The sequence below is a fragment of the Haliotis rufescens genome, unplaced genomic scaffold (assembly GCF_023055435.1).
Source record: "Haliotis rufescens isolate VD_foot unplaced genomic scaffold, xgHalRufe1.0.p SCAF_3, whole genome shotgun sequence".
Classification (NCBI taxonomy): Eukaryota; Metazoa; Mollusca; class Gastropoda; order Lepetellida; family Haliotidae; genus Haliotis; species Haliotis rufescens.
Window position 1 is genome coordinate 61,992,815 of NW_025964001.1, and position 27,982 is coordinate 62,020,796.

The window sequence follows — 27,982 nt, forward strand, 5'->3', positions numbered from 1 at the left end:
ATTTTACTAGTCAATAGAGTTTGAAGCTAGTCCTGGTAAAACGAGACAAAGTGTTTTCTGTGTTTACATTTTCTGTCAGTTTTATTCAGTCCCAATTTGTAGCAAAATTGAAGCATTGAAAACTGGCTCAGAAGTTTAGCTTTCCACTGCTACCATCACTGGATGTTAACTTGTCCTCAGCACTATATAGTAGTCTCTTGCTGGCGGACTAGCAGGAATTTCGAAGGTTAGATATCAGTTTTGGAGTTAAGCACATATTGTGTGATATCTGTTTGGGGTAAGAAACTATTGTGTGATATATGTGTTTGATATTGTGATACTGTAAATCTTAAAATTAATGCGTTTCCAACCCTAGCCAAAAAATTGACTCAATATCAATAGTATTCCCCCCCCCCCCCCACCCTATCCCCAGTGGAATGATACATATCCTTACCTTAACCCAATCAAACACAAATAGCACTGCTTATTAGCACTGACTATAGCACTTCTGTAAAAACAATAAACAGTGTTTTCCTAAAAACAACACACAGTTTATATGTTTATTCTGTTGACTGGCCTTAAGGAAGTTCAAAGGCAATACAATAATTGAACCAACAGTTCACTGATTGGTATGCGAAGGTGTCAACAAAGTTGAAGGCAGATAACAAGACAAGGGCTGTAGATCTGAGGAATGTGATTAAGCCTAACAGTGCGCGTTAGGTTATTTCCGCCTTTGACAAAGTGTTGCATGGCGGCATCTGTCTGGACTGCTGGAGTGGTCAATGATGCCTAGTTTGACATGAGTGGGTAGAACTCTTGACCCCAGTAGCGATAACTCACCGGATGCCTATTGTGTAATTCCTATTCTTTAACTCACATTGTTATATACTTGTTACAAGTGCTGCTCAATAAACAGTGTTTGTGTTTATATTCAAGTTGGTATTTCTGCTATCCAAAGAGTGCAGTGATGCCGTCTTATTATTGATAGTCATTTTGGAGATATAAATGTGAAGTTTCATTAATGCGAACAAAGATCACTTGCATTTTTCACATTTAATTCACACTCGCGTTAATTTCAAGATTTACAGTATCTGTTTGATACAAGCACATATTGTGTGACATCTGAGTTTGAACATACACTGTGTGATATCTGTGGTTTACATGAGCACAAATGTTGTTTAACATGCATGTTTGATTAAAAGGAGTCTTCTGTATCCCCAGAAATTGTCATCTTAGGTGGAAGCTTTGATCACAGAATTGGTTTAAAATGTCTTCACATTATCACTGGAGGTCCTGCGACTTGATTCAACTGTTCCAGGTACCTACAACCAAGAAACAAACTGTGGGTATGAAATGCCATTTAAAACGTGGTCAAATGAAACAAATGTCATATTTGGGATAAAATTTTCTTCGTAAAGTACAGATTCTCGTACCTTTTTGGGTTGAGTCCCGTCCGGGATTCGACCCACACTGCCAGAGTGAGGCACTTAATCGCAAGTACACAAAGTCAGCGATTTAACCAACCCCGCCACCAAGGCCACAAAAATGAAAGTCTGACAACTGTTTGTCTAGATCACGTACTTTGTGTACCCCTCTGACAAGCGTAAAACTCCAACATGTCCAATGGCCGAAAGCTATGAACACACACTGCCATTTAGAAGGTGGTCAAATGTAACAAATGTTATATTTGGGATAACACTTTCTAAGTAAACCTAGTTATCTTGTAACACCTTTATAGTGATACTAAAAACTGTTCCCATATGCTGCTATATACTTTGTAAAGTGCACTCTGGCATTGTGGGTTCGAATCCCGGACAGGACTCAACCCAAAAAAGAACGATATTCTGTACTTTACAAAGAAAGTGTTATCCCAAATATGACATTTGTTAAACTGTATGCAGGAGTGAGTGAGTGAGTGAGTGAATGAGTGAGTGAGTGAGTGAGTGAGTGAGTGAGTGAGTGAGTGAGTGAGTGAGTGAGTGAGTGAGTGAGTGAGTGAGTGAGTGAGTGAGTGAGTGAGTGAGTTGGGTTTAACGCCGCTTTTAACATTATTTCAGTTATATCACGGCGTGTCAGCTTAATGTAGTAGTATGTAATTAAGGTCACCTCTTATTTTAATACCTAAGTTTTAGTCTACCCTCCAATCTAACCTGCTTCACTAATACAATAGCACAGTCACCCTTGCGCTTGCCTTCTCTATTGTTTCTCTGGTCTCTATTGTCTAGCCCAAGCCCCTTACTTTCAGTGACAGGGTGCATTATGGGACTGGTCAGTTTATATTCACACTTGTATTTGACTATGCTTGGAGACAAGTTCTCTGAAATAATTCAATCAACTGTCACAGGTTAGTTTGTTTGAATTGTATATTTATGTGTTCTTATTTAGTGCTTTGTAGGGTTTGTTAAGGTGCATATGTATGGTTTCTTAACTTCTTTTAATAATACTTATATTGTTAGGTGTGATAAATATATATCATATCAGTCATCGTATTCAGGTAAATGTAGTTAGGCTAAATTTGCTTAAATACTTAACAAGCATTTTCATGTTGATATTACTTAACTTATTGTGTAACTAGGCATAATGAGTACATTTATTGATAGACTGGAGCTATTTACCTGTAAATTAAAGTTCTGCACCTAACTGCACATGTATGAATGTATGTCTGTATGATGAGGTGAGTGATTAGAATATATATTTTAGGGTTATTGTATATACCTAAGGATGTAAACATATTGATGTAATATGTTCACTGTAATCATGTTATATATATATATTTATGTTCAGGTGTGTCCCGGTAAAGCAAATGATATAAGAGTAACGCTATTTTTCAGGGCATTATCATTTGCAGAAGCCCGAGGTTTTCTATTAACTGCCCAACGAAGGAGGGCAGTTGAAAAGACCGAGGGCTTCTGCAAATGATAATGCCCTGAAAAAGAGCGTTACCGTTATTATAGCTAAAATGGATGAAATTTGTTATCAAATAAAGGGAAACAACAACATCGGTTTTGAAACATTTACTGCAATCAACACGAATGTCACTGACCACATTTTACAAATATTGAAACGTCATAGAACAAACCAGATGACGTCACTATAATACGTGACGTCATTTTCTCTACCCTATGACGTCACCTAACAACGGGCTTGATAATGGCCCGTCGTCAAGCAATATGAGGGCATTATCAAGTTACAGTGGCCCGCTCATTTCTGATAACGTGCGGGCGGTTTAATGATAATTCTATCCATTTTAGCTATAATGTCTGATGTTGTGACATCATAGAGCACAGTGCCATACACCTGGTGAGGACATTTATATTTTGAATGTATTTATAGTGATATGTACCGGTACTGAAATTGTGTGTTATGTATTTATGCATTTATCATCATTCTCCCATTATTGATATTTACTGAAATTGTGTGTTATGTATTAATGCATTTATCATCATTCTCCCATTATTGATATTTATCATATGATAAATCCCCTGTAATATTTAGAGTAAAGTAAGATAAAACTAATTACGATGGATCATAACAATGTATATGATCATATATAAGATTCTAATATTTGTTAATAAGTTATAATGTAATGATTTATTTGTATGTGTAGGTATTGTGTGCATATTTTAACTCTGTGTATTTATTTTCACAGGGCCTCAGTTATTTATGCTTCTGTATTAAACAACTGTCATCAACAAATCAACCTGCGTTCAGTGATTCATTCACCTAAACCACTCCGTGGGAGGAAAGCCCGAAGTGATGCAGGTCTTGGATGTAACATTGGTGAAACCTACGAGCACGGGTATGGCGTCTTTAGATCTGAACACAAACACTAGAAATGATCACACTAACATTAACAGCCGTAGAAACTAACAGTTTTTGTACACTTGTCTTTGAAATGAAAACATATAGCAAACTCTTTAAAAATGGCCAATTTCTACTAGTCCTTTTGATACCTTAACTATTGGACAGTTTGGCAAGGACTCCAGGACTAGTGCCAATTTCTAACTGTATTAAGATCGTAGTGTTTGAAAGACAGCTGACCTCGGGTTGTGTTGCTCCACTCTGCCCCGCAGGATACTCGGGCCAAGGAAGGTGCTGAGCTGAGACAGGCACTGAGTGGCCGCAGTCGACGTCAGGATGTTGTCACATGACTGAGAACAGACAGACTGCAGTTAGCTCACAGTTGTGACCTCTGTGAGCTGTTTATTACTGAAGTTTTTACAGGTCTCAGGAGCACATTTATCTGAATGAAGTTTAACAAAATGTTTTTACAGTATGGGATGTATTCAAGACCTGAAAACTATCCCCTGAATTCGTATCAAGGTCCACACTTCAGACAATTCAATCAATGAGACAACGAAAGTGGTGTCAGAAATGTAAAAGACTTGTGCTGACAGAGCATACAATACAAAGTTAAACAAACTAAAATGTCAAATTAGGTTGGAATACATGTGTGACAACATTGGTGATTGGTTTTCTCGGTTTTTACTGAAGTGAGTATGAACTTACACATCCTCGATAATCCAGTTTATCAGATCTCCATTCCATTTGTTATTCCATTTAAGAAATGAATGATTGTGGGAGTTGTTTTAATGTACGATAAACAACGACCATGAGTCGTGTATTTCTTATTTGAGATATCAACATTTTGTACAGGTTTTTTAAGGATGATGATACAATGTACACGCTTTAAAAATGTTCACCCATATTTTAATAATGATGACTCCCTCAACAGAATCCGACCTCGGCAATGTTGGAAAAGTCCATTTTATGCACAAGTGTGTATTTTCCACATAACCTTGCAATCCTTTCTTTGATTACCTGAACCTTTTCTCTAAATACTGACTGTCATATCTCTCCTGCTTTTAGATGGGATCGTTTGGCCATCGCGTTTATCTGCGTTGCCGAGATACATCTATGAGGAACAACTCACTAGACACTCCCCTCTAAAAAATAACGTCGTCAAACATACGACATCAACAAGTTGCGAGAGCATGTTCGAATCTCCAGGACTGACGTCATGATAGAAAAATGTTTTAGTGTGAAATAAACCATGCTTTGTTCTTTATTGCGACTTATATATATCCTGGAGTCTTTAATTGATTAAACCATAGATTTGTTTTGGACACAGCACAGAATTTAACTTGCTCATGAGCTTGTAATCAACAACCAATCAAAACACCTCTTCTGAACAGACGTTCAGCATAGATCTGCGTTCCAAATCAAGGCTTCGTAACAAGATTTGATATAACTGATTCAATCAGGAGATACTTACAAAATAATTTTTTGCTTGAAAAGGTGTTATCCAAAGTACTAAGACTTCATACTATGATGTCAATCACTAGTCGTTTCACTGCTTGTTTTAATCAAGAATTTCACGAAGGCCTATTTTTAACGATGTGTCATTTGAGGTGAAATGGAGTTTAATGTCGCGTCCAACATTATTGCACTTAGTCCTCATTTTAGCCCCTTAATGCAGAGCGCCAGACAGGGTAACAACAAGTACCATCTTTAAATGTCTTTCGGTATGACTATGTCATTTGACCAGGACTCAAAACAAAGGTATGGTGGTGAATGAGTGGAAGGCATTTATCATAAAACAATAGATATACTACACTGGATTATCAAGGATGGGTCATTTGCAACAATCTATCCAATCAAAGCAGTTCTGGTACCAAGAATAGAATTTACACATTGCACACATATCAAACACTAAAAAAAGCCATGATTTGTTTGTTTGTTTGTTGTTTAACGCTGCACTCAGCAATATTCCAGCTATAAGACAGAGGTCTGTAAATAATCGAGTCTGGACCAGACAATCGAGATTTTGGCAACATGATCACTGATCTACAAAATTGGGATATGACATGCATCAACAAAGTCTGTGAGCCTGACCACCCAATCCTGTAACTCGCCTCATACGACCAGCATCAGTTGCTGAAGACCAATTGTAACCCGGATCTTCACAGCGAAAATGATTCATGAAAGTGACAGCTCTTATACCAGCTCTGTCAACCTGCATTGCAGTGAATCTATGTTTGTCACGTGAAGAGTCACAGCCAAGAATTCACCGGTACTTACCAAGCTGTAGAAGAGAGAGTCCATGAATTGCTCCAGGTGAGGCTTGAAGGCCCGTTTACCCAAACCTTTGGCAATATTAGGAATCTGAAACAAGATGGTGGGATTGTTAAGATCAACATATTTGTGAGCTGTCCAAATATTTGTGACAATGTTCAACCATCAGTGTATTTGAAATGTATGACCTTACCAAATGTCATCTATTTTTTTACTTTAAATGTCTTTTTCTTTATCATACAAATGATTCTAAACTGTCCAAATACTTTGTTTCCATGAATGCTATTAATACAGAAGTTACATTTTGTATTTCTTCTTATGGTGGTCCAGATGATAAGTTTCTCGGACATAAATTAATCTGGAATGTCTATCAGCTTCAATCTCGACGAAACAAGTCTCAAATCAAAGAGGTGTGGGCTATATAGTATAGTAATCTAACATGATCTTAGGACAACCTTAATATACAGTTCTTAACATAAACATCCTGTGACCAGCACCCAGTACTGTGACCTGCTCTCCCACCCCCGCCTGTGACCTGCTCTCCCACCCCTCCCGTGACCTGCTCTCCCAACCCCTCCCGTGACCTGCTCTCCAAACCCCTCCCGTGACCTGCTCTCCCAACCCCTCCAGTGACCTGCTCTCCAAACCCCTCCCGTGACCTGCTCTCCCACCCCCTCCTGTGACCTGCTCTCCCACCCCTCCTGTGACCTGCTCTCCCACCCCTCCTGTGACCTGCTCTCCCACCCCCTCCTGTGACCTGCTCTCCCACCCCCTCCTGTGACCTGCTCTCCCACCCCTCCTGTGACCTGCTCTCCCACCCCCTCCTGTGACCTGCTCTCCCACCCCCTCCTGTGACCTGCTCTCCCACCCCCTCCTGTGACCTGCTCTCCCACCCCCTCCTGTGACCTGCTCTCCCACCCCCTCCTGTGACCTGCTCTCCCACCCCTCCTGTGACCTGCTCTCCCACCCCCTCCTGTGACCTGCTCTCCCACCCCCTCCTGTGACCTGCTCTCCCACCCCCTCCCGTGACCTGCTCTCCCACCCCCTCCTGTGACCTGCTCTCCCACCCCCTCCTGTGACCTGCTCTCCCAACCCCTCCTGTGACCTGCTCTCCCAACCCCTCCCGTGACCTGCTCTCCCAACCCCTCCTGTGACCTGCTCTCCCACCCCTCCTGCTCTCCCACCCCTCCCGTGACCTGCTCTCCCACCCCCTCCCGTGACCTGCTCTCCCACCCCCTCCTGTGACCTGCTCTCCCACCCCCTCCCGTGACCTGCTCTCCCACCCCTTCCTGTGACCTGCTCTCCCACCCCTCCTGTGACCTACTCTCCCACCCCTCCTGTGACCTGCTCTCCTACCCCCTCCCGTGACCTGCTCTCCCACCCCTTCCTGTGACCTGCTCTCCCACCCCCTCCCGTGACCTGCTCTCCCACCCCTTCCTGTGACCTGCTCTCCCACCCCCTCCTGTGACCTGCTCTCCCAACCCCTCCTGTGACCTGCTCTCCCACCCCCTCCTGTGACCTGCTCTCCCACCCCCTCCCGTGACCTGCTCTCCCACCCCTTCCTGTGACCTGCTCTCCCACCCCCTCCTGTGACCTGCTCTCCCACCCCTCCTGTGACCTGCTCTCCCACCCCCTCCTGTGACCTGCTCTCCCACCCCCTCCCGTGACCTGCTCTCCCACCCCCTCCCGTGACCTGCTCTCCCACCCCCTCCTGTGACCTGCTCTCCCAACCCCTCCTGTGACCTGCTCTCCCACCCCCTCCTGTGACCTGCTCTCCCAACCCCTCCTGTGACCTGCTCTCCCACCCCTCCTGTGACCTGCTCTCCCAACCCCTCCCGTGACCTGCTCTCCCAACCCCTCCTGTGACCTGCTCTCCCACCCCTCCTGCTCTCCCACCCCTCCCGTGACCTGCTCTCCCACCCCCTCCTGTGACCTGCTCTCCCAACCCCTCCCGTGACCTGCTCTCCCACCCCCTCCTGTGACCTGCTCTCCCACCCCCTCCCGTGACCTGCTCTCCCACCCCTTCCTGTGACCTGCTCTCCCACCCCTCCTGTGACCTACTCTCCCACCCCTCCCGTGACCTGCTCTCCTACCCCCTCCCGTGACCTGCTCTCCCACCCCTTCCGTGACCTGCTCTCCCACCCCCTCCCGTGACCTGCTCTCCCACCCCTTCCTGTGACCTGCTCTCCCACCCCCTCCTGTGACCTGCTCTCCCAACCCCTCCTGTGACCTGCTCTCCCACCCCCTCCTGTGACCTGCTCTCCCACCCCCTCCCGTGACCTGCTCTCCCACCCCTTCCGTGACCTGCTCTCCCACCCCCTCCTGTGACCTGCTCTCCCAACCCCTCCTGTGACCTGCTCTCCCACCCCCTCCTGTGACCTGCTCTCCCACCCCTTCCTGTGACCTGCTCTCCCACCCCCTCCCATGACCTGCTCTCCCACCCCTTCCTGTGACCTGCTCTCCCACCCCCTCCTGTGACCTGCTCTCCCAACCCCTCCCGTGACCTGCTCTCCCACCCCCTCCCGTGACCTGCTCTCCAAACCCCTCCCGTGACCTGCTCTCCAAACCCCTCCTGTGACCTGCTCTCCCACCCCCTCCTGTGACCTGCTCTCCCAACCCCTCCTGTGACCTGCTCTCCCACCCCTCCTGTGACCTGCTCTCCCACCCCCTCCTGTGACCTGCTCTCCCACCCCCTCCTGTGACCTGCTCTCCCAACCCCTCCTGTGACCTGCTCTCCCACCCCTCCTGTGACCTGCTCTCCCACCCCCTCCTGTGACCTGCTCTCCCACCCCCTCCTGTGACCTGCTCTCCCACCCCCTCCTGTGACCTGCTCTCCCACCCCCTCCTGTGACCTGCTCTCCCACCCCCTCCTGTGACCTGCTCTCCCACCCCCTCCTGTGACCTGCTCTCCCAACCCCTCCTGTGACCTGCTCTCCCAACCCCTCCTGTGACCTGCTCTCCCAACCCCTCCTGTGACCTGCTCTCCCACCTCTCCTGTGACCTGCTCTCCCACCCCCTCCTGTGACCTGCTCTCCCACCCCCTCCTGTGACCTGCTCTCCCACCCCCTCCTGTGACCTGCTCTCCCACCCCTCCTGTGACCTGCTCTCCCACCCCCTCCTGTGACCTGCTCTCCCACCCCCTCCTGTGACCTGCTCTCCCAACCCCTCCTGTGACCTGCTCTCCCACCCCTTCCTGTGCCCAGCACCCCCTCCAGCACCCAGTACTATGACTTGCCTGTTTACACACTGTCTCTAGGAAGGCCACATGCTGAGTGTAGTGATGTCTGTCGGCCGTCTGTGACATCACAGAAAGTAGTTCCACCACCTTCTGGTGATGAGGCTGCTGGGGAGATAACTCCGCCAACAGGTGGACACATCTGGAGGAAGAACAAGAAGTGAGTGAGTTCGGGTTTGAAGCTGCTTCTACAAGTATTTCTGGCATATCATGGGACGCCATCTGATTATGGGGGATGCATCGGATGCATGTTGCAGACATTCTTCACAACCCCAGTGTCGCTTACATTAGCAGCAATAGTCCAAATATAGCATGGTGGCCTATCAACAATGGATCAGGTAAACCAGGGTTAATAGCATGAGCAAACTTGCCTGCCATCAGGACACGCAATGGCCACATTCACCCTCTCGTCGCCATGTTAGTCAGCTCTTACAACAAACTACCCATGAAGATCCTGGGTAGAATAGGTCTTCAGCAGCCCATGCTTGCTGAAAAAGGCGACTATGCTTGTTATAAGAGGCGACTGATGGGATTGGCTGGTCAGGCTCACTGACAAGGTTGATGTCATCATATCTCAAATATGTTGATCGATGCTCATGATATCAACCACTGGATTGTCTGGTCCAGACTAGATTATTTACAGACCGCCGTCTCATAGCTTGAATATTGCTGAGTGCAGCATTTAACAGACAAACAAACAGGGTACTGGAATGCTCCCCACATGCCAGCACTCGGGTCCTCTTGGCTTATTTCGCTTCCTACATAATACTTGGGGCAGTAGTATTGGAGTATTGATATGGCATGGGTATTCATGAACATTCATTGTAAACCTTTTAATGCTATATCCCGCCGCATGTAGTTCACATAACAAGCTGGCTACTTTCAAAGACAGGTTATTCTGTGATAAACAGAAATTAGGTACCGTATTAGACGTAATAAACGCCCAGGGTGATCTCAAAATTAGAAATAGGGGGCTCTTATTAGAATATAGTTTTGGTGAAAGAGTTAAAAGATTGTAAATTTCATGGTTTATGCAGACAGCCTGAAATGATACAAAAGAAAAGTCTGTGAGTATTATACATGCCAGATATATTTTTCCAGAATTTAATTGCCCGTAATTAAGTGTGCATATGACATACGAGTGCATATTATACACAAATAAATGTGTTTTGTGTACATTGATCATTTGCAAGGGTGCTAATTGGGATTGTTCACTAGCCAAAATATTAGCAAATATCGCTGTGGGCACTTATTATGTCGAATATAGTATTCACTTTGATTTGAAGGAAACGGAAACAATCTGAACCGCCAACAGGTTGTGATGTATCATGTGCATAAAACTAGTTCAACTTGGATTCCTCCCTTTGCTGGCCGTCATACTGTTGGGCTGACATGAGCCAAGTGATCATGGCAGATGGGAAAGCTAAGGGAGACAACTCTGTACAGTAGTTGCAACACCTTAGACGAATAAGACAACTTTGGGGTGAGTGGGTGAGTTTCACTCTGCTTTTAGCAATATTCTGCAAATTCCTGTAATTACCCATCAGCCATTTCCCAAGGTTCTGGAGGTTTCCGGAACTTGTGGTCCATACAACCTCCCCCTCGAGAGCCCCGACCCATCTTTGGCGCCAGAGAGCCACAGGAATACATCTGGAAACAAAACCATACAATTAGGACATGAACCGGCTGTGTTTATATATTTGGGGCTGTGTGACAGGCTCAAGTATTTATAAATATGTACATAACTTTTACTTAAGATTTATTAGTTAGTCGTAAGGTTTAATGACCTTGTTACCATTTGAACTAATTGGGTGATAACGATATTTACATTAGGCTAAAAAAATAATAGTCTTGGTTATCAGGCACCGCCCGCATCATCATAAAGTCTGCTGCACGTTTTGCTTTTATTTCCATTTAAAAAAAAAACACATAAAAAACATCCTTATACTAGGTAATAACAACGTAATCCAATATAGCACACGGTTACTTACCATTACATGCGCACTACTTTACTGCACATCTCATGTTATGGTTATGATAATAGGGTAGAATATGTTATAGTTCTGTAAACATTTGGTGTTCAGTGTTATTTCTTTTTCTTGGGTTGTTGGTGCTATTGTCTTATCATGTTGTGGGGTAAGTTCGTGGACCCTGTTAGCCCCTACCCGCCTCCTGTCTGCCTACAATTTGCACTGCCACAGTTGTCTAACTGTAGGTTAGATATATTATTCTAATTTGGAGCTGAGTGACAACTAGATGGCATCGTACGACATGAGAGTCTGCGAGGTTTTACTGACACATGATTGTGTCGCACTGACACACTGACTCATTGTGAGTGTTCTGTTGTTCTGATAATAATTACTTCCTGACAGTTCTTTATAAATTCATTTTGTAAAGCTCAATTTTCATGTCCTTTTAAATGATTTGTAATTATTTATCAAGCATTCTACCTTCAAACTGAAGAATGCTTGATTCTGACAGGTCAAAACAAGATGCCTAATTCCATTTGATGCCTCAAAATTAACATGCCTTTCCAAACACAAACCCTGCATATGAAAACATTGATCTATCAATAGTCAATGCATCGATGCACATAACAATGGCTGCCGATTTCCCCTTAGAATTGAATACGTTCAAGTTTACCATAGTATGTTCATTTCTTCAACAGTGCTCTTGAACCATATGAATAATCACCATTACTAGTATGGATGAATCAAATAAAAAGGTACATGCAATTCTGACCATTACTAAACTAGGTTTAGAAGATATGAGACTTGTGTGACAAACCTGTTGATCAGTGTGTAGTTCCATGTCGTTGTCACGGAGACGCTTGACCACCCCGTAGGTTGCCGGCCCCTTGTCGAGTCCACTGTACTTCTCCACACATGCGGCCTGGTGCTCCACCCCTTCCAGCCCCGCCTTCAGCTTGGGGAGGATCACACTCATCGACTCCTCACCTACACAGCGCAGTTGGAGAAGTTGCAATGATGACCCTACATTCTACTGGTTGCAATGGTGCCTTACATTTTACTGGTTGCAATGATGACTTTACGTTCTACTGGTTGCAATGACCTTACATTTCTTCTGGTTGCAATGTAAGTACATTCTACTGGTTGCAATGATGACCTTAAATTCAATTTGTAGCAATGACTTCTTTACATTCTACTAGTTGGGGACAGAGTGGATGAGGCTATACATGGAAATCAGTAAATTAGCAGTGCTATCATGTCAGCCTAGCAAAACTGATGTCCTTGAACATTGTAGAACATGTGGGCTAGTTCTCACCGTACGCCTGAACCACATGAGCCAGTGCAAGGGCGGCGCCCTGCCTCACAGACGGGATGTTGTCCTCCAGGTTGCTGAAGAACAATGGATACAGCTCCGGCATGGTCCCTCTGAAACAAACAACTCATTCTCATGTCCCGGACAATCTCTACACACAAACTAAGAAATGTTCGTAGGTAAATCAAAGCAAAAAACAACCAAAAATCTTCAATTCTTAAAGTCAACCCTCGACACCTTGGCGATGAGAAAGAGAATGGCTTGGGAAGGTATACTAAGTGGTCAAGAAAGCTGAGGTCGGGTAGCATGGGATTGATTGGTGCGTGATGTGTTGGGGGAGGTGTTTTTTTTAAGTTGGAAACTTTGTTCTGAGGCGTTTCCACACCAGGATTGAAGAAGGGAGAGAGATGCATTATGTATTTTCTGAGATGACAAGAGTTAGGAGACCCATGGTGCTTAGATACAGTCCTGTTATGGTCGGTTGCATATGATTATGTCTGATTAATGAGTATGTGGGATAAACAAAATTAAGTATCAACATTCGTGATCGAAAATCGGACAACTACACGATAGATAATGATACAAACACTAATTGTTCATCAATTGTTTATTGTCCAGCAAGTTTATCTCTACAGTTTATCTCTACTCGTCTCGCATCAAAACACGGACTGTGTACTCACGGGCAGATGACCATGGAGTACGCTGATCACTGTGTCGGATTAAGGAGACTGATTAATGAGTAATTTCGGTAATTCTTTGCAAATTAGGTGTGTTGGAGTGCGAGACTGATTTAATTGGTTCCCATCATTAGTGTCGGATAAAGCCGATTGTCGGATTAATGAGACTTGACTGTATTTAGGTTAACATGTTTCATTCTCATGTGTCAAACGCCCATTGTCAATACTTATAGGTTGATACTTTCCCCCATCAACAAGAAATACACAAGACCATTTATCAATAGCCAAGGAATCAAGACAGGGAATGGTTCAAGTGAGAGGGGAGCCAATGAGTGCTCAGTTTATATGGTGTGTCTCATGCAACATGTGCCCCAACCTTGTGGCCATCTAAAGTTTGTTTCATGTCGTCAATAGCGGTAATCTGACCATGGTTGCTGTTAATAACGGTGGTTGTGTAATTGGAAGATCGCTTCACACACGATTTCGCTGAAATTAATTAAGTCATTATTAAAAGGAATTTTGAATAAAATTAATGAAATAAGTTACAAACATTAGTCCAGATATACAATGAACATTTTTTATAACCAGGCAGTGTAATTACATGATTTTGCGTACTTCAGTATGGATTTGTTGACATGGTATTTCCGGTGTTACGTGCTCACGGTAATATCTTTCCATGGGGAAAAAAAACATCAAAACTCATTATTTCGTGTATAATGCGCACCCCCTTCTACACAGCTGTGTTTTTTGGAAAAAAAGTGTGCACTATACCTAAGAAAATACAGTACTCTACATACAGCTTCAGTATCAGGCAACGGTAGGGTTCACATGGAGTAGGACGCATTTCACATCGAGGAGTTACAATATAAGTTATAGCAGGATCACGAGGGGTACATGGGGTTTTACGTGTCCCTGGTTAGGTTTTATACCACGAGCCGACATGTTTAAATATGACATTGTAAGTTACCGAGGACTCGTGGTATAGAACCTAACCAGGGACACGTAAAACCTCATATTCCCCTCGTGATCCTGCTACAACAGATTTATCTTACCGACATGTTTAAATATGACATTGTAAATTACCGAGGACTATAGTATAGAACCTAACCAGGGACACGTAAAACCTCATCTTCCCCTCGTGATCCTGCTACAACAGATTTATCTTACCGACATGTTTTAACATGACATTGTAAATTAATTAAATCAATTAAAAATTGATAGAAAACAGCTGTTCGGTTGAGCTGAGGTTAACTTGTGCTATGTCACATCACGGTCATTGACTCGGAAAAAGGGATGTATCTCTCAGAAACCCATGTGCAGCCTGACTAGCTATGGCGGGGTATAGGAGATTTAGTCACCCACTAAGAATCTATTTCCCCTCAAGGCAGGATACACAGTATTTTATCTAGATTACGTGGACAGTCAGCTGTCATTATTCTGACAGAGAGGTATGATAAATGGCCTTATTTCATGATTTAAATGAAAATTGACAGACACCACTACACCACAAAGTGGTCGGATGTATTCACAGGTGATGGAGGAAAATAGTGTGCACAGAACGTGTGAAGTAATGACGATGCAAACACCCAAACCCTGTGGCAATATCACACACTTGACAAGGCACATACCCAGCAATCCTCTATTGATGGAGTCTCACGACATTCTTCCATGAACATGCTCCTTCACTCACCTGGACTCCTCGGGAAAACACTTGATGAAGTTCCCACAGGCCACACAAGCAGCTGAAACATACCAGTCAGATGCCATGTACAGAATGGTGGTATGGGTTGTGGTCATGGTATTGTAATATTGTGGTTTCAATGTTGCAATTTTCAGGAATGGGACAATTAGATGACCTCTATCCACTATTTATTTCTGTGCCACGTTTCCTGGGACTACCTACCATCTCGGACCGGCCAGCTGTCATCATTGAAGCACACCACCAGGGCAGCCAGGAGCTGGGGAATGTTGGGGCTCACCACCGTCTTCTCCACCTGCCACACAAACACAAGCTCTTGTCAGCCATGTCTCTCCCTGCCTTCACCCATGTCTCTCCCTGCCTTCACCCATGTCTCTCCCTGCCTTCACCCATATCTCTCCCTGCCTTCACCCATGTCTCTCCCTGCCTTCACCCATATCTCTCCCTGCCTTCACCCATATCTCTCCCTGCCTTCACCCATGTCTCTCCCTGCCTTCACCCATGTCTCTCCCTGCCTTCACCCATGTCTCTCCCTGCCTTAACTCATATCTCTCCCAGCCTTCACCCATGTCTCTCCCTGCCTTCACCCATGTCTCTCCCTGCCTTCACCCATATCTCTCCCTGCCTTCACCCATGTCTCTCCCTGCCTTCACCCATATCACTCCCTGCCTTCACCCATGTCTCTCCCTGCCTTAACTCATATCTCTCCCAGCCTTCACCCATGTCTCTCCCTGCCTTCACCCATGTCTCCCTGCCTTCACCCATATCTCTCCCTGCCTTCACCCATGTCTCTCCCTGCCTTCACCCATATCTCCCTGCCTTCACCCATGTCTCTCCCTGCCTTCACCCATATCTCTCCCTGCCTTCACCCATGTCTCTCCCTGTCTTCACCCATGTCTCTCCCTGCCTTCACCCATATCTCTCCCTGCCTTCACCCATGTCTCTCCCTGTCTTCACCCACATCTCTCCCTGCCTTCACCCACATCTCTCCCTGCCTTCACCCATATCTCTCCCTGTCTTCACCCATGTCTCTCCCTGCCTTCACCAATGTCTCTCCCTGCCTTCACCCATATCTCTCCCTGCCTTCACCCATGTCTCTCCCTGCCTTCACCAATGTCTCTCCCTGCCTTCACCCATATCTCTCCCTGCCTTCACCCATACCTCTCCCTGCCTTCACCCACATCTCTCCCTGCCTTCACCCATGTCTCTCCCTGCCTTCACCAATGTCTCTCCCTGCCTTCACCCATATCTCTCCCTGCCTTCACCCATATCTCTCCCTGCCTTCACCCATACCTCTCCCTGCCTTCACCCACATCTCTCCCTGCCTTCACCCATGTCTCCCTGCCTTCACCCATGTCTCTCCCTGCCTTCACCCATATCTCTCCCTGCCTTCACCCATGTCTCTCCCTGCATTCACCCATGTCTCTCCCTGCCTTCACCCATGTCTCTCCCTGCATTCACCCATGTCTCTCCCTGCCTTCACCCATGTCTCTCCCTGTCTTCACCAATATCTCTCCCTGTCTTCACCAATATCTCTCCCTGCCTTCACCCATATCTCTCCCTGTCTTCACCCATGTCTCTCCCTGTCTTCACCAATATCTCTCCCTGCCTTCACCAATATCTCTCCCTGTCTTCACCAATATCTCTCCCTGCCTTCACCCATGTCTCTCCCTGCCTTCAACCATGTCTCTCCCTGCCTTCACCCATGTCTCCCTGTCTTCACCCATATCTCTCCCTGCCTTCACCCATATCTCTCCCTGCCTTCACCAATATCTCTCCCTGTCTTCACCAATATCTCTCCCTGCCTTCACCCATGTCTCTCCCTGTCTTCACCAATATCTCTCCCCGTCTTCACCAATATCTCTCCCTGTCTTCACCCATATCTCTCCCTGTCTTCACCCATGTCTCTCCCTGTCTTCACCAATATCTCTCCCTGCCTTCACCAATATCTCTCCCTGTCTTCACCAATATCTCTCCCTGCCTTCACCCATGTCTCTCCCTGCCTTCACCCATGTCTCTCCCTGCCTCCACCCATGTCTCTCCCTGCCTTCAACCATATCTCTCCCTGTCTTCACCCATATCTCCCTGTCTTCACCAATATCTCTCCCTGCCTTCACCCATATCTCTCCCTGCCTTCACCCATATCTCTCCCTGTCTTCACCCATATCTCTCCCTGCCTTTCCCGGCCTTCAGCCATATCTCTTTCTGCCTCCACCACATCATCTAACTACAAGGTTGTGGTTGGTGTGAGAAACAAAATCCCTAACCACTACGTTACCTAAGCACCCAGTCTGAGTTTTGGTGCAATTAGGATCACATAAACATATCTAACCTTTGAGCCGAGTTCTGCGATGCAAGCACATGCAGCCTCCCGCACTGCATGGTTGTCAGCCTCAGTCTGGGCGATGTAGAACTCCACCTGGTGGCACAATACGACATCATACATCACAAGACATCTCCACGACTATATCACTGATTGTGATCTTGCTGCCTTCAAGCTTTAAAACTATAATAATACAAGTGCAGTATGTTTTGGGATATTTTTTCATAAATAATTAAACAAAAAGATGTGAGTGAGTTTTGTTTTATGCCGCTTTTAACAATATTCCAGCAATATCACAGAGGGGAACACCAGAAATGGGCTTAACACTTTGTACCCATGTCGGGAATCGAACCCGAGTGTTAGTGGGGTCCAAGGGTGCTTAGTGGGGAATTGTAAATTAATCCCTGATATATTGGAGGAGTCCCAGGAGTCTTCCGTAAACAGAAGCCATTTGGTTTGGGGCTTTTTTCTTGAAATTTCAAGATGTTATGTTGAAATTTCAAGATGTTATGTTGAAATTTCAAGCTATATACTAAGTTGAAATTTCAATATGATAACCTTGAAATTTCCAGATATTAAGTGGAAATTTTAAGATTTTAACTTGAAATTTCAACTTAGTATCTGGAAATTTCAACATGCCATGTTGAAATTTCAAGATTCTATGTTGAAGTTTCAAGAAACATAAGTTGAAATTTCAAGATACTTAGTTGAAATTTCAAGATTTTGCTTATCTTTAAATTTCAAGAAATAAAAGGAAAAAAATGGCCCTCAAAGGCTCCCGTACCTGTATGCCTCTGCTTCAATACGGTATAAACTTCTGAAGCTGTCGTAAAAGTCTTTTTCATATTGAGACTGTTGCCTAATTGTTATCTTGAGTGAGTGAGTGAGGTTTTACGCCCTTTTAGCAATATTCCAGCAATATCACAGTGGGGAACACAAGAAATGGCTCCACACATTGCACCCAGACGAGCAAATGCTTTAACCACTAGGCTACCCGACTGCCCTACACAAAAAGGAAGAAGAATGAGGGTAGTACAGAAGTCCATACCACATTCTTGATGTATTTCTCCACCAGTGACTTGCCCACTCCGTGTGTGATAAGCTTCCACGTCTCCTGCGAGTATATCCGGACGCCCTCGGCCACGTAGTACCGGTTGAGACACATGCGGGGCAGCAGGCAGGAGTAGTACTTCTCCCGCGCCTCCTCCGCAGACAGTTTCATGAGGAACTTCCGTGTCGCCACAGAACTAGCCAGTCTCACCTGTAGAGGAGTAAGGGACATGCTGTCAACTCCCGTAAAGTGGCACATCAAGGAGTACCTTCCAACTGAATTAAGTAATATACTCAGCGACAAGAGAAATGCAGATACCATACATGTTGGTTAATGTATGAAGAATTACCTATATAAAAGAGATATTAGATTGGTTCGATGCACAAACAAACATACTGGTATGTTGCATGAACCAACGTTCATGAACGCATCTCATGTGATGTCTTAGATCCATGACTCAAGATGCACCATTTGTCTCGTGCAGGATTAGTGTGTTAAGTTTGGAAATCACGTGATAAGAATAAAGAATGTATTCCACATCACTGTTTATTGAGCAGCACTTATAGCAAGTATATAAACAATGTCATTCAAACACTAATTACATCCTGTGAATTGTCACTGCCGGGGTCAAGACAAGAGTTCTACTCACTTATGTCATCACTGATCACACCTGCAAGTCCAGACAGGCGCCACCCACGCAACACGGCGTCTTGGTTCTTTGCGACTGTGTCAAAGGCCGACACGAGCCAGCGCGCATGTATTGTTTTAGCAGAAGTACTTTACTCAGCGCTAATAAGCAGTGCTATTTGGTGTGTGGTTGGATTAATGTAAGGTTTGATTAAGGTGAGGATTCTCCTGTAAACCTGACAGGACATTTTCTTTAGATATAAATCCACTGATGCTTGAGAGGAGGGGGGTGTCGCATTCATATTGAGTCGCATTTATGGCTAGGGGCCAGCGGTCGCATTCTTTTGTAGACGCATAATTTCACGATTTACAGTATATATTCTACATTGAACTTTCAACTTCTCCCTAAATGCTTGATATGCCTGATGTAACCATAGCTATAGTTATAATGTCTCCAGCACATTCAGATGAAGGATACGAGTTACTTCATCAAGTTGATAATGCATTCACAAGATCTAGATAACTACCTGGCTCCAGTTGTCAGCAAGGCCCTTCCCCAAGTACTCTGAAAACTGATCACCATGGCGATAGATGGCATTATCTTCTACCTGTCCTTCATCCTCTTTGGTTTCTGAAATAAGTCATTAATGACATTACACACAAAGAGAAACCACACTTCTTTTACAAGTTATTTCTGTGTAAATCTGAAGAGGTTTTTCTCATAGAATATGAAAAAGTATAGCTATTTCAGTGAAATATGACAGATGTTTCTTCAGTTTTAGAAACAAAAGATCTTGATAACTTGATCCAAGTGTACGAGTGAGTGAGTGAGTGAGTGAGTGAGTGAGAGTGAGTGAGTGAGTGAGTGAGTGAGTGAGTGAGTGAGTGAGTGAGTGAGTGAGTGAGTGAGTGAGTGAGTGAGTGAGTGAGTGAGTGAGTGAGTGAGTGAGTGAGTGTGCTGTGTTTAAAGCCGCTTTGAACAGTATTCCAGTTATATCACAGAATGTCAGCTTAACAAGCTTAATGTGGGAGGAAAGTCTGAAGCGATGCAGGTCTTAGACGTTTACAACTTTGATGAAACCCACGAATACGAGTATGGTAGTGACAAACCCAGAAAAGGATCCAAACCCGCGATCAAAGGTTTCTGCAGTGCCCAAGGGACACAACTCTGCACAGCGAATTGATGACCCCGTGCTAAGAGCGATGAACTACCGCTGACATGACCCAGTGGGGGTCTGCATCTTTGAGTTGATTCCTATTTACCGCTTCTTACCTTTAGGACCGGAGTCCACAAGAGATGAGCACACGTAGTAGCCAGTCTCGCGCACGAAGCGGTTGGTGTGTACGAGTGCAGCAAAGATAAGGTCGAGCAGTTCCTGGTCCACAAAGGAGTTGAAGCTTGGGCCACAGCCTTCTATAGCGGCTTGCAGACATCTGGGGAACAATTACACACATGTGAAATACTGTATATCATGACATTACTGCAGCACCAACTTAATGCGAGTGCCAACCCCTATTCAAAAATTTGTCATGAAATTAATGTAGGCATGGTAAGTGACAATACATTTGAAATAAATGAATACAATTGGATCCTGGACTGCAGACCTCATTCAGATAGCAATCATTCACAAAAATTAGTAAAATCTAAATATCTTTTACATTTGTAAACTTATCCTGCATTACTCCGTATTGCATTTACTGCTGTCTTTTGACAGAGAGACGAACTGTGTGAGATTCAGCTGCTGAAGAAAGTTGTCCCAACCAGTACAGGAAGCAGCGCATCATACAGTCCCCGTGTAGATGGACGGTGGGCTGAAGCAATAGACTTGGCCGCTCTAGCCGAATAGCCCTTGGCTCAAGGGGCTTTCTGCAGATGTGCCAGGCGTGCAGACAAAACCATGCGGGTATTAGGGTGTGGCAACAGACTGTGTGGATGGAGCAGAAGGTTGGAAGTTCCAGGGGCTGTCTCTGGCGATGTTTCGGAGGTAGATAAATCAACTTCTGGCCGGCCACCAAGGCGCGACCAAAATCAGTGTCAGGTGCCGAGTGGCCTGGATCTCTGAAGAACCATGGGAGGGAGAACTGGAGGCAGAAAAGCATACGCGTGTATTCCTTCCCAGGAACAACTGAAGGCGTTGACTGCCACAGCGGCCGGATCTGGCACCTGTGAAATGTAAGGCGACAGCTGGCAGTTCAGAGATGTGGCAAACAGATCAATGTTTGGTGCGTTGACCGTTTGACATAGTCTGGCGAAGGCCTCTGGGTGGAGCTTCCATCCAGTGGGAGCAACCTAGTTAGGCCTGGACAAAGCCTGTGCCAGAACATGCTCTCAACCAAGACGAGCTCCTTTTTCTTAAAGTACAGGTCCAGGCTGACTACCAAGTCGAGGAAGTGGAGGGTCTGGTTTAGCAGGGATGGAGAGTGGAGAGTACCCTGGTTCCTCAAACACCACACTATGGTGATGTTGTCAATGGACATGATCAACAGGGCGTGACCGAGAATTCTCTGCCAGCAAGTGACGTCCTGGATAAGCACTTTTATCTCGAGGCTGTTGCTGTGCCAATGGTGTTGATCTCCGGATCACAGTCGGTCACAACGTGGGCTGGTGTGGGCAAGCCCAGAACACTAGCCACTGACAAGGTGGAAGTGGCAGTGGAAGAGAGGGAAGTCATGGTATATGAGGTTGTCTACAAGACTGTAAAGTTGAAAAGTCAGCAACAGGGCTCTCCGAAAGTGTACCGTCGGGACGATACGTGGAGAGGTGTGCTCGCCTGCGAACCAAACCCCAGACGAAATAAACCAGCTTCACATTCGACCGCAGAGGCATCGACGTAACCGAGTAGTTACGAGGCAATATGTCTAGAAGAGAATGAGGAAATCTGTAAAACTGTGGTTCGGGTAGATCGCACCGTACTGCACGAAGTAATGTGATCGTTTCCATCCCCTGAGCGTCGTATAAGCGTCCTGGTCTTATATCGAGGTGACGATGAAGGACGACATACAAGGCAAATAGTCAACAGGGGTCGATGGAACGGTCGTGGAACGAAGTATAAAATCGATGCTGTGTCTGGAAGCCAAGGCTGAAGATATGAAGGTGTCTTGGTCTAAAAGATCAAACCATAGGTCTATCTTTTCCATCATCTGTGCATGGATGGCTTGTGACAGGCATCTGGTTGAGTGATTGCACCATGCATACATGTAAGCATGCAAACCAATCTGTAGAAATACATTGCACTGCTCACCATGGTCAGTTGACCTAATTCTGGTCGGAGTTGTTGACCGTCCTAGTACTTGACACGTGACATGTGAATCACTCTGCGCAGTAGCCGAGAAAGCTGTATTAGAGCCGGAAATGAAGTGCAACATCCACAGGCAGACAATCCTCAATGAACTGTGCGGTAGACAAACAAGTGGTGTACCCAAGTCTTGTGAAAAAACGGGGGATCACCGGGGGCGCCGTGGAAAACCCGGGGAGCGCCGAGGTAGAGCCTCTTTGAGGAACGCTGCAGTAGGGCAGGGTAGAGGAGCGTTGGTGTCGGCGATGTTGACGAAGAAGAGAGTGGATGTCGTCGTCGAATGGCGGGGACAGTGCAGGGTGATATGATACACTGTGATATGCGAGACCAGTCAACCATGATCCCGAGAAGTGGGTACCCGGTAGCCTATGACGAAGGGGTCAAACAGGCTAAATGAGCCTAACAGTGAAGATCTGCCAGTTCTGATACAGACGCTGTCCACCAGAAGCTCTGTTTCGATGGACACTCACAGGTCATCTCTCCGAAAGCATGGTGCTTTAAACGGCGGGGTTAAGGAGAACGTCACCAGTGGGCAAGATGAATCAGACCAAATGTCTATTGGTTGAAAAGATTCCTCCCAGGAAGTTGAACGATACGAAACGATCCCGAAGACCTACTGGAGAGCAGCGACAGGAGCAGACAATTGTTTCACCTTGCTTCCCTGTGTGACGATCTATGAGATGTCAGTAATAGAAGCAGATGTCAGTAGCGCCGGAGAGGCGATTGCCGATGGCACCCCTTATGCCGAAGCAGAAGATCGGTTGAGATAATCAGCTTGTTGATCTGAGCCCCTGGAGCGCCAGAGAGTTGAGGCGCTGGGAGCGCCGGAGGTGTTGCTTCTTGGGAGTGCCGGTGGTGTTGGTAGCGCCGGAGGCGCTGGGAAGCTCGGCTGAGCGTGGCTGCTGTCAATGTAGATGGCTGAGGAGACGGAAGACCCGTCCCGTTACGGGCATCACCGGAAGGGGCGATGTTGTCGATAAAGGTGACGGCAAGAGTGGTGTAGAAAGACCGCAGTCTCCGAGTTGTAAGCCATATCAGGGGGTCGACGAGCACGTTGAGTGAGGTGTGTCCTTGATACTCGTATCGAGTTGAAGGAGCACAGCGATAAAGGACTGCAACATAGGCACTGCCTTGTGAAAGCACAGGGTGTCGTACAAACACGGCAGAAGGGGCGGCCCCGACCAGATTTGTTCCCACGGCAACAAGTGCAGTGAGGCAGAAAATCGGGAATTCAAGCAAAACGTAACCATGTGGCACAACCACAAAGGGAAGCATAATGTAACTCAAAAACTTTGCATTTTATTGAAGTTTATGAGAGGAAACAATTACGCTGAAAGGTAGCGAAAAAGGCAAGGCTTGAAGCCCGCCAAAAACAAAATACATAAACTTGATGTATTACCCAAGCCAAAGGAAGAATTCAAAACGCAGAACACAAAATTACGTGGCCATGTGGTCAATGGCAAAAATGGCGGGAAAGACACAAAATGGCGGGAACAACATTGCGCCCATAAATTACTGTGACTAGAGCCACAAACGAGCGATAAACGTTACGAATGGGAAGACCCTAAGGTAACAGCCCATAAACAGGTAACAATGTAGCAGCATACGATGAATGTAGAAACACGCAAAATATAGAAACAATAAGCTTTAATTTCCACAAGGGATACAAAGTACGTCCGTCCGTGGAGGTGACAAAGCAGTTATGTGTTTTGATGTGACGTCATGACTTCCGGGTCACGTGCCGACTGTGAGAGGGCGCTGCTTCCTGTACTGGTTGGGACAACTTTCTTCAGCAGCTGGATCTCACACAGTTCGTCTCTCTGTCAAAAGACAGCAGTAAATGCAATACGGAGTAATGCAGGATAAGTTAAAAAATTAATATAATCACATGATTGATGCCAAGTGCCTAATTGTGTATTGTGGCTGACCTTTTCATGGGGCCTTCTTCAACGACAATTATGATGAAAATCTAGAAGCTGGCATGTTTAATAACAACCCAACCCCTTAAATCTTCATCTGCTTGATAAATTTAACAATTCAGTTCCAATTAAGACCTGTACAATTTCACATCCATGTTTAAATATCAACAAGCATATAACATTTCAGCCACTAAATGAACCCAGAAGTAACAGGGATTTGTTTCTTTATTTGTTGTTTAATGTCACATTCAGCAATATTCTAGCTTTATGATGGCGGGCTGTTAATACTCCTGTCTGGACCAGATAATCAAATGACTGATATTATAAGCTACAATCCACGCCTTCGGGATACAATGAAACACAATCACCAAAGTCCCCAGGCCTGACCACCCAATCCACAAAGTAGCTCCGTATGATGGCATGATAGTTTGTGGGACCAATCATAATCCAGAATCCCCTCCAGGGGGTTAATGAAGGACGGAAGATGGAGTACTACAGTAAAGCTCCAATTTTGTTTGTTCAGGTGAGCCAGTCAACACACTGAAGTTGATCACTGAACCATGAAAGCATCTTTATCGACAAGACCTAAAGTCTTACTTCATCCACGTCTCCAGGGACTTCCAGCCTGCAGTGTCATGGAAGATCTGCTCAGCACTGTTTCTCTGTGGAACATGACATAGGGTTGAAAAAGTAAAATAAATGCATTAAAAAACAACTAACTAACAAGGAAGAGAACCTGAACAAGTTCTTAGTTTTTGATTGATATGAGCGATCAAGTAACATAGTCAACATATTTCTGGATTTCACCTGAAGTGGCTCCAACAGACTGTGGGACTAATCATCCTGATAAGTTCAACAGTGAGTAAAATATGCATTACTGCAATACATAGGAATACCATCCCTTTTATATTAATACTTATTATAGGACACACTTTTCCATCCCAGTACTTTAACAGCATACATAAAACCTTTTAACAATGTCATATAATTGTTTTAACATTTATTAAAACTGTGACAATGCATTACTAATGACTGTTTTGAAATAGAACCCAGTGAATAACCCTTATTCCAAAATTCAGGAATACAGCATGATAAATGGAATGAAGTCTCTTTTATCCCCACCCTTTTCGTCCGCAAAACTTCCTTCCAGACGATCGTGTTGGGAACGTCTATAAGTATCCAAAGGGACATTACTCTGTAACAATGACTCCTTTATACAGACATTTCCTAATCTAGATTTCACTGGCAGCAGGGTCAGCCTGTTTAAGAAGGTTTCACTGTAGTTTGATATCTCACCCTTCGCTGCTGCCCTGCTGGGAGTGGGGATACGGGCGGGGATGGGGGCGGGGATTGGGGTATGGATCCTGGTACAAGCTTCTCCATCAACCTCTCCTGTTGACATCTATCATCTCCAGTTTCTCCATCTAGTGGCTGCCTTTCCAGGTTCTCACGTATCCCAGTCAAGACTTTCTCTCGGGCCTGCTTGTAAATGTCTGCACCTGCTGTTCTACATAACGAGCCAATCACTTCACCTACACAAAAAAAAAGGCAAGCATAAATGAGCATGTCAATGAATACTTACACAAAGACGTGCAGAGTTCATTCTAGAGTGCAGTCTTTGTTGCAGTATCTGACACCAAAAACAGGTGGTTTGATGGGCTCGTCATTGATTAACAGTCTTACGAATGGCTTACGTCAACATGGGGAAACCTTTTTATCCACGTCACAAAATCAACAACACAATGGTCCTGTCAAGCATCTTAAGATGCAAAGTTCTGAGTTTTTTTATGGAAAAGATGGCAACTATTGTGATGGGACAGTTGAAGGCAGACACTCCTATTCAATCAATCAATCAATCAATCAATCAATCAATCAATCAATCAATCAATCAATCAATCAATCAATCAATCAATCAATCAATCAATCAATCAATCAATCAATCATTCATTCATTCATTCATTCAATCATTCATTCATTCATTCATTCATGAGTACGCTGCTTTTAGCAATATTCCAGCAATATCACGGCACAGGACACCAGAAATGGGCTTCACACTTTGTACCCATGTCAGGAATCGAACCAGGGGCTTCGGCATGACGAACAAGCGCTGTAACCACTAGGCTCCCCGACCGCCCCCTATTCATGAGTTTGGTGATCACAAAACCAAACAGCAAGTTACAGAGCGAGCCAATTACAGCCTTATCATAATTTGGCTAATTCATACGCTAATCAATGCATAATGTTAGTGAATTGTTCTACGCATGATAACGCAAAATATTTTGGTTATGACTTAACCATGTTAACCGTGTTATTGTCAATGTGATATATTTTATTGAATACTTTATTATGTCCTGTTGACATGGAACAGATCATGATAAGGAGGAATCTACTGTAGGTAATGAAAAAAGCAGGTTTTAGGCCTGTATCTTGATAGGATTGAAATTTGTTTTAACATGTTTAATGCAGGCCTCAAAGTTTAAATTTTTACCAAGTAGCCATATAGCTACAAGTATTTTCTTCCAGGTAGCCAGTGGTAAAATCCAGAAGTCAAGCCAATATTGTTGGAAGCCAAAAGCATTTGAAATTATCTTTATCAAATAACTACTATAATATGTACAAGTAACAGCACTAGTCTTGAAATTGTATATTAGTGGAAACTGTACTTGATTATTGTTATTTGTGACTCGAAGAATGATGCAATTTATGTTACTAGATTATATAGGTATATCCTTGCTTATCCAATGTGCATTGTCAACTAAATTAAACTACTAATTACATTAATAATTATGTATTTTGGTTCATTGTCGACTTTAGAAGGAGTTATTTGCGAGTACAATTATCAGCAGATATGTTTTCCAATATCAGCTGTTATTTATTTTTGTGTCTACAGATGAGTAGCAATAGAATTTAGTTGCCACAATATATTTTTCTAGGTAGTCATTTGGCTACCTCTGAATTTTAGACAGTAGACAAACTGAAATTTAGGCCACATTGGCTACCGTTTTAGTTGCAACTTTGAGGCCTGTAATGTGTAAATATATATTTCAAGTAAATTTGTATTCCAGTTGTAAGACATCAGTTCAACAATAAGACTTACCGATTGTCAAAAATAAATATCACTATCATCATTGATAATCATGATAAGTTTGGATTAATATGTGGTCAACTTGATCAACAGTGATTAATCATGTTAATAGTCCAAGGTACAAACTGATAACATGCTTACTTGCCCATCTTTTACCTAAGCTAAAATAACAATCATGAATAATGTTTTATTACCTGCTGATATTCTAACACGATACTCCTTGTCATCCAAGAGAATGAGGGACTTCTGAAGAACTCTATTCCCATATTCTGTTGAAAAGTGTTGACTGTCCATGATCGTCTTTGCGGCCATAAGGGACCCATGCTTCTTTTCCCACGTACTGTCATCATCTGACATCAAATCAACAAGCTTGTTTTCAAATTCCCTGACATCATCAACATTTTGTTTTTTAAGAAATTCTTGCAGCTGTTGTAAGCCTTTGTCCCGATCAAGTTTGGCTGTACTGCACAGCAATTTCAACATATCTTCCGCCATATTTAAACATAGGGTGACTCTGTATTTGTAAAACTGAAATATGGATTTGATTCCAAAGTACTATTCAGAGTATACATCTTAAAACATATTACTGCATAGCACAAAAAGTATGAAATATTGATATAATATAACAAAAATGAAAATATATGTAAATCTTTATTTATAAACCCTTTCCAAAGAATTTGTTTCCGTTTGTAATTGTCAATTATACTTTTCGATTATTCAGTCTATCGCGATTG

The 27,982-nt window shown here is 44.3% G+C and overlaps 1 protein-coding gene across 1 annotated transcript; it reads right to left on the reverse strand.

The window, feature by feature from the left end:
* Window positions 1–410: 410 nt before the first annotated feature.
* On the reverse strand, window positions 411–27,750 carry LOC124132349. Its single transcript, XM_048403233.1, has 16 exons — window positions 27,443–27,750; window positions 25,460–25,695; window positions 24,761–24,825; window positions 20,222–20,382; window positions 19,476–19,579; window positions 18,319–18,531; window positions 17,280–17,366; window positions 15,152–15,242; window positions 14,939–14,990; window positions 12,575–12,684; window positions 12,077–12,246; window positions 10,830–10,939; window positions 9,290–9,431; window positions 6,061–6,144; window positions 4,021–4,130; window positions 411–1,301 (listed from the first exon to the last, which is right to left on the reverse strand). The coding sequence occupies exons 1-16, from the start codon at window positions 27,741–27,743 to the stop codon at window positions 1,253–1,255; spliced, it is 2,085 nt and encodes a 694-aa protein (XP_048259190.1). The 5' UTR covers window positions 27,744–27,750; the 3' UTR covers window positions 411–1,252.
* Between the last annotated feature and the right edge of the window lie 232 nt (window positions 27,751–27,982).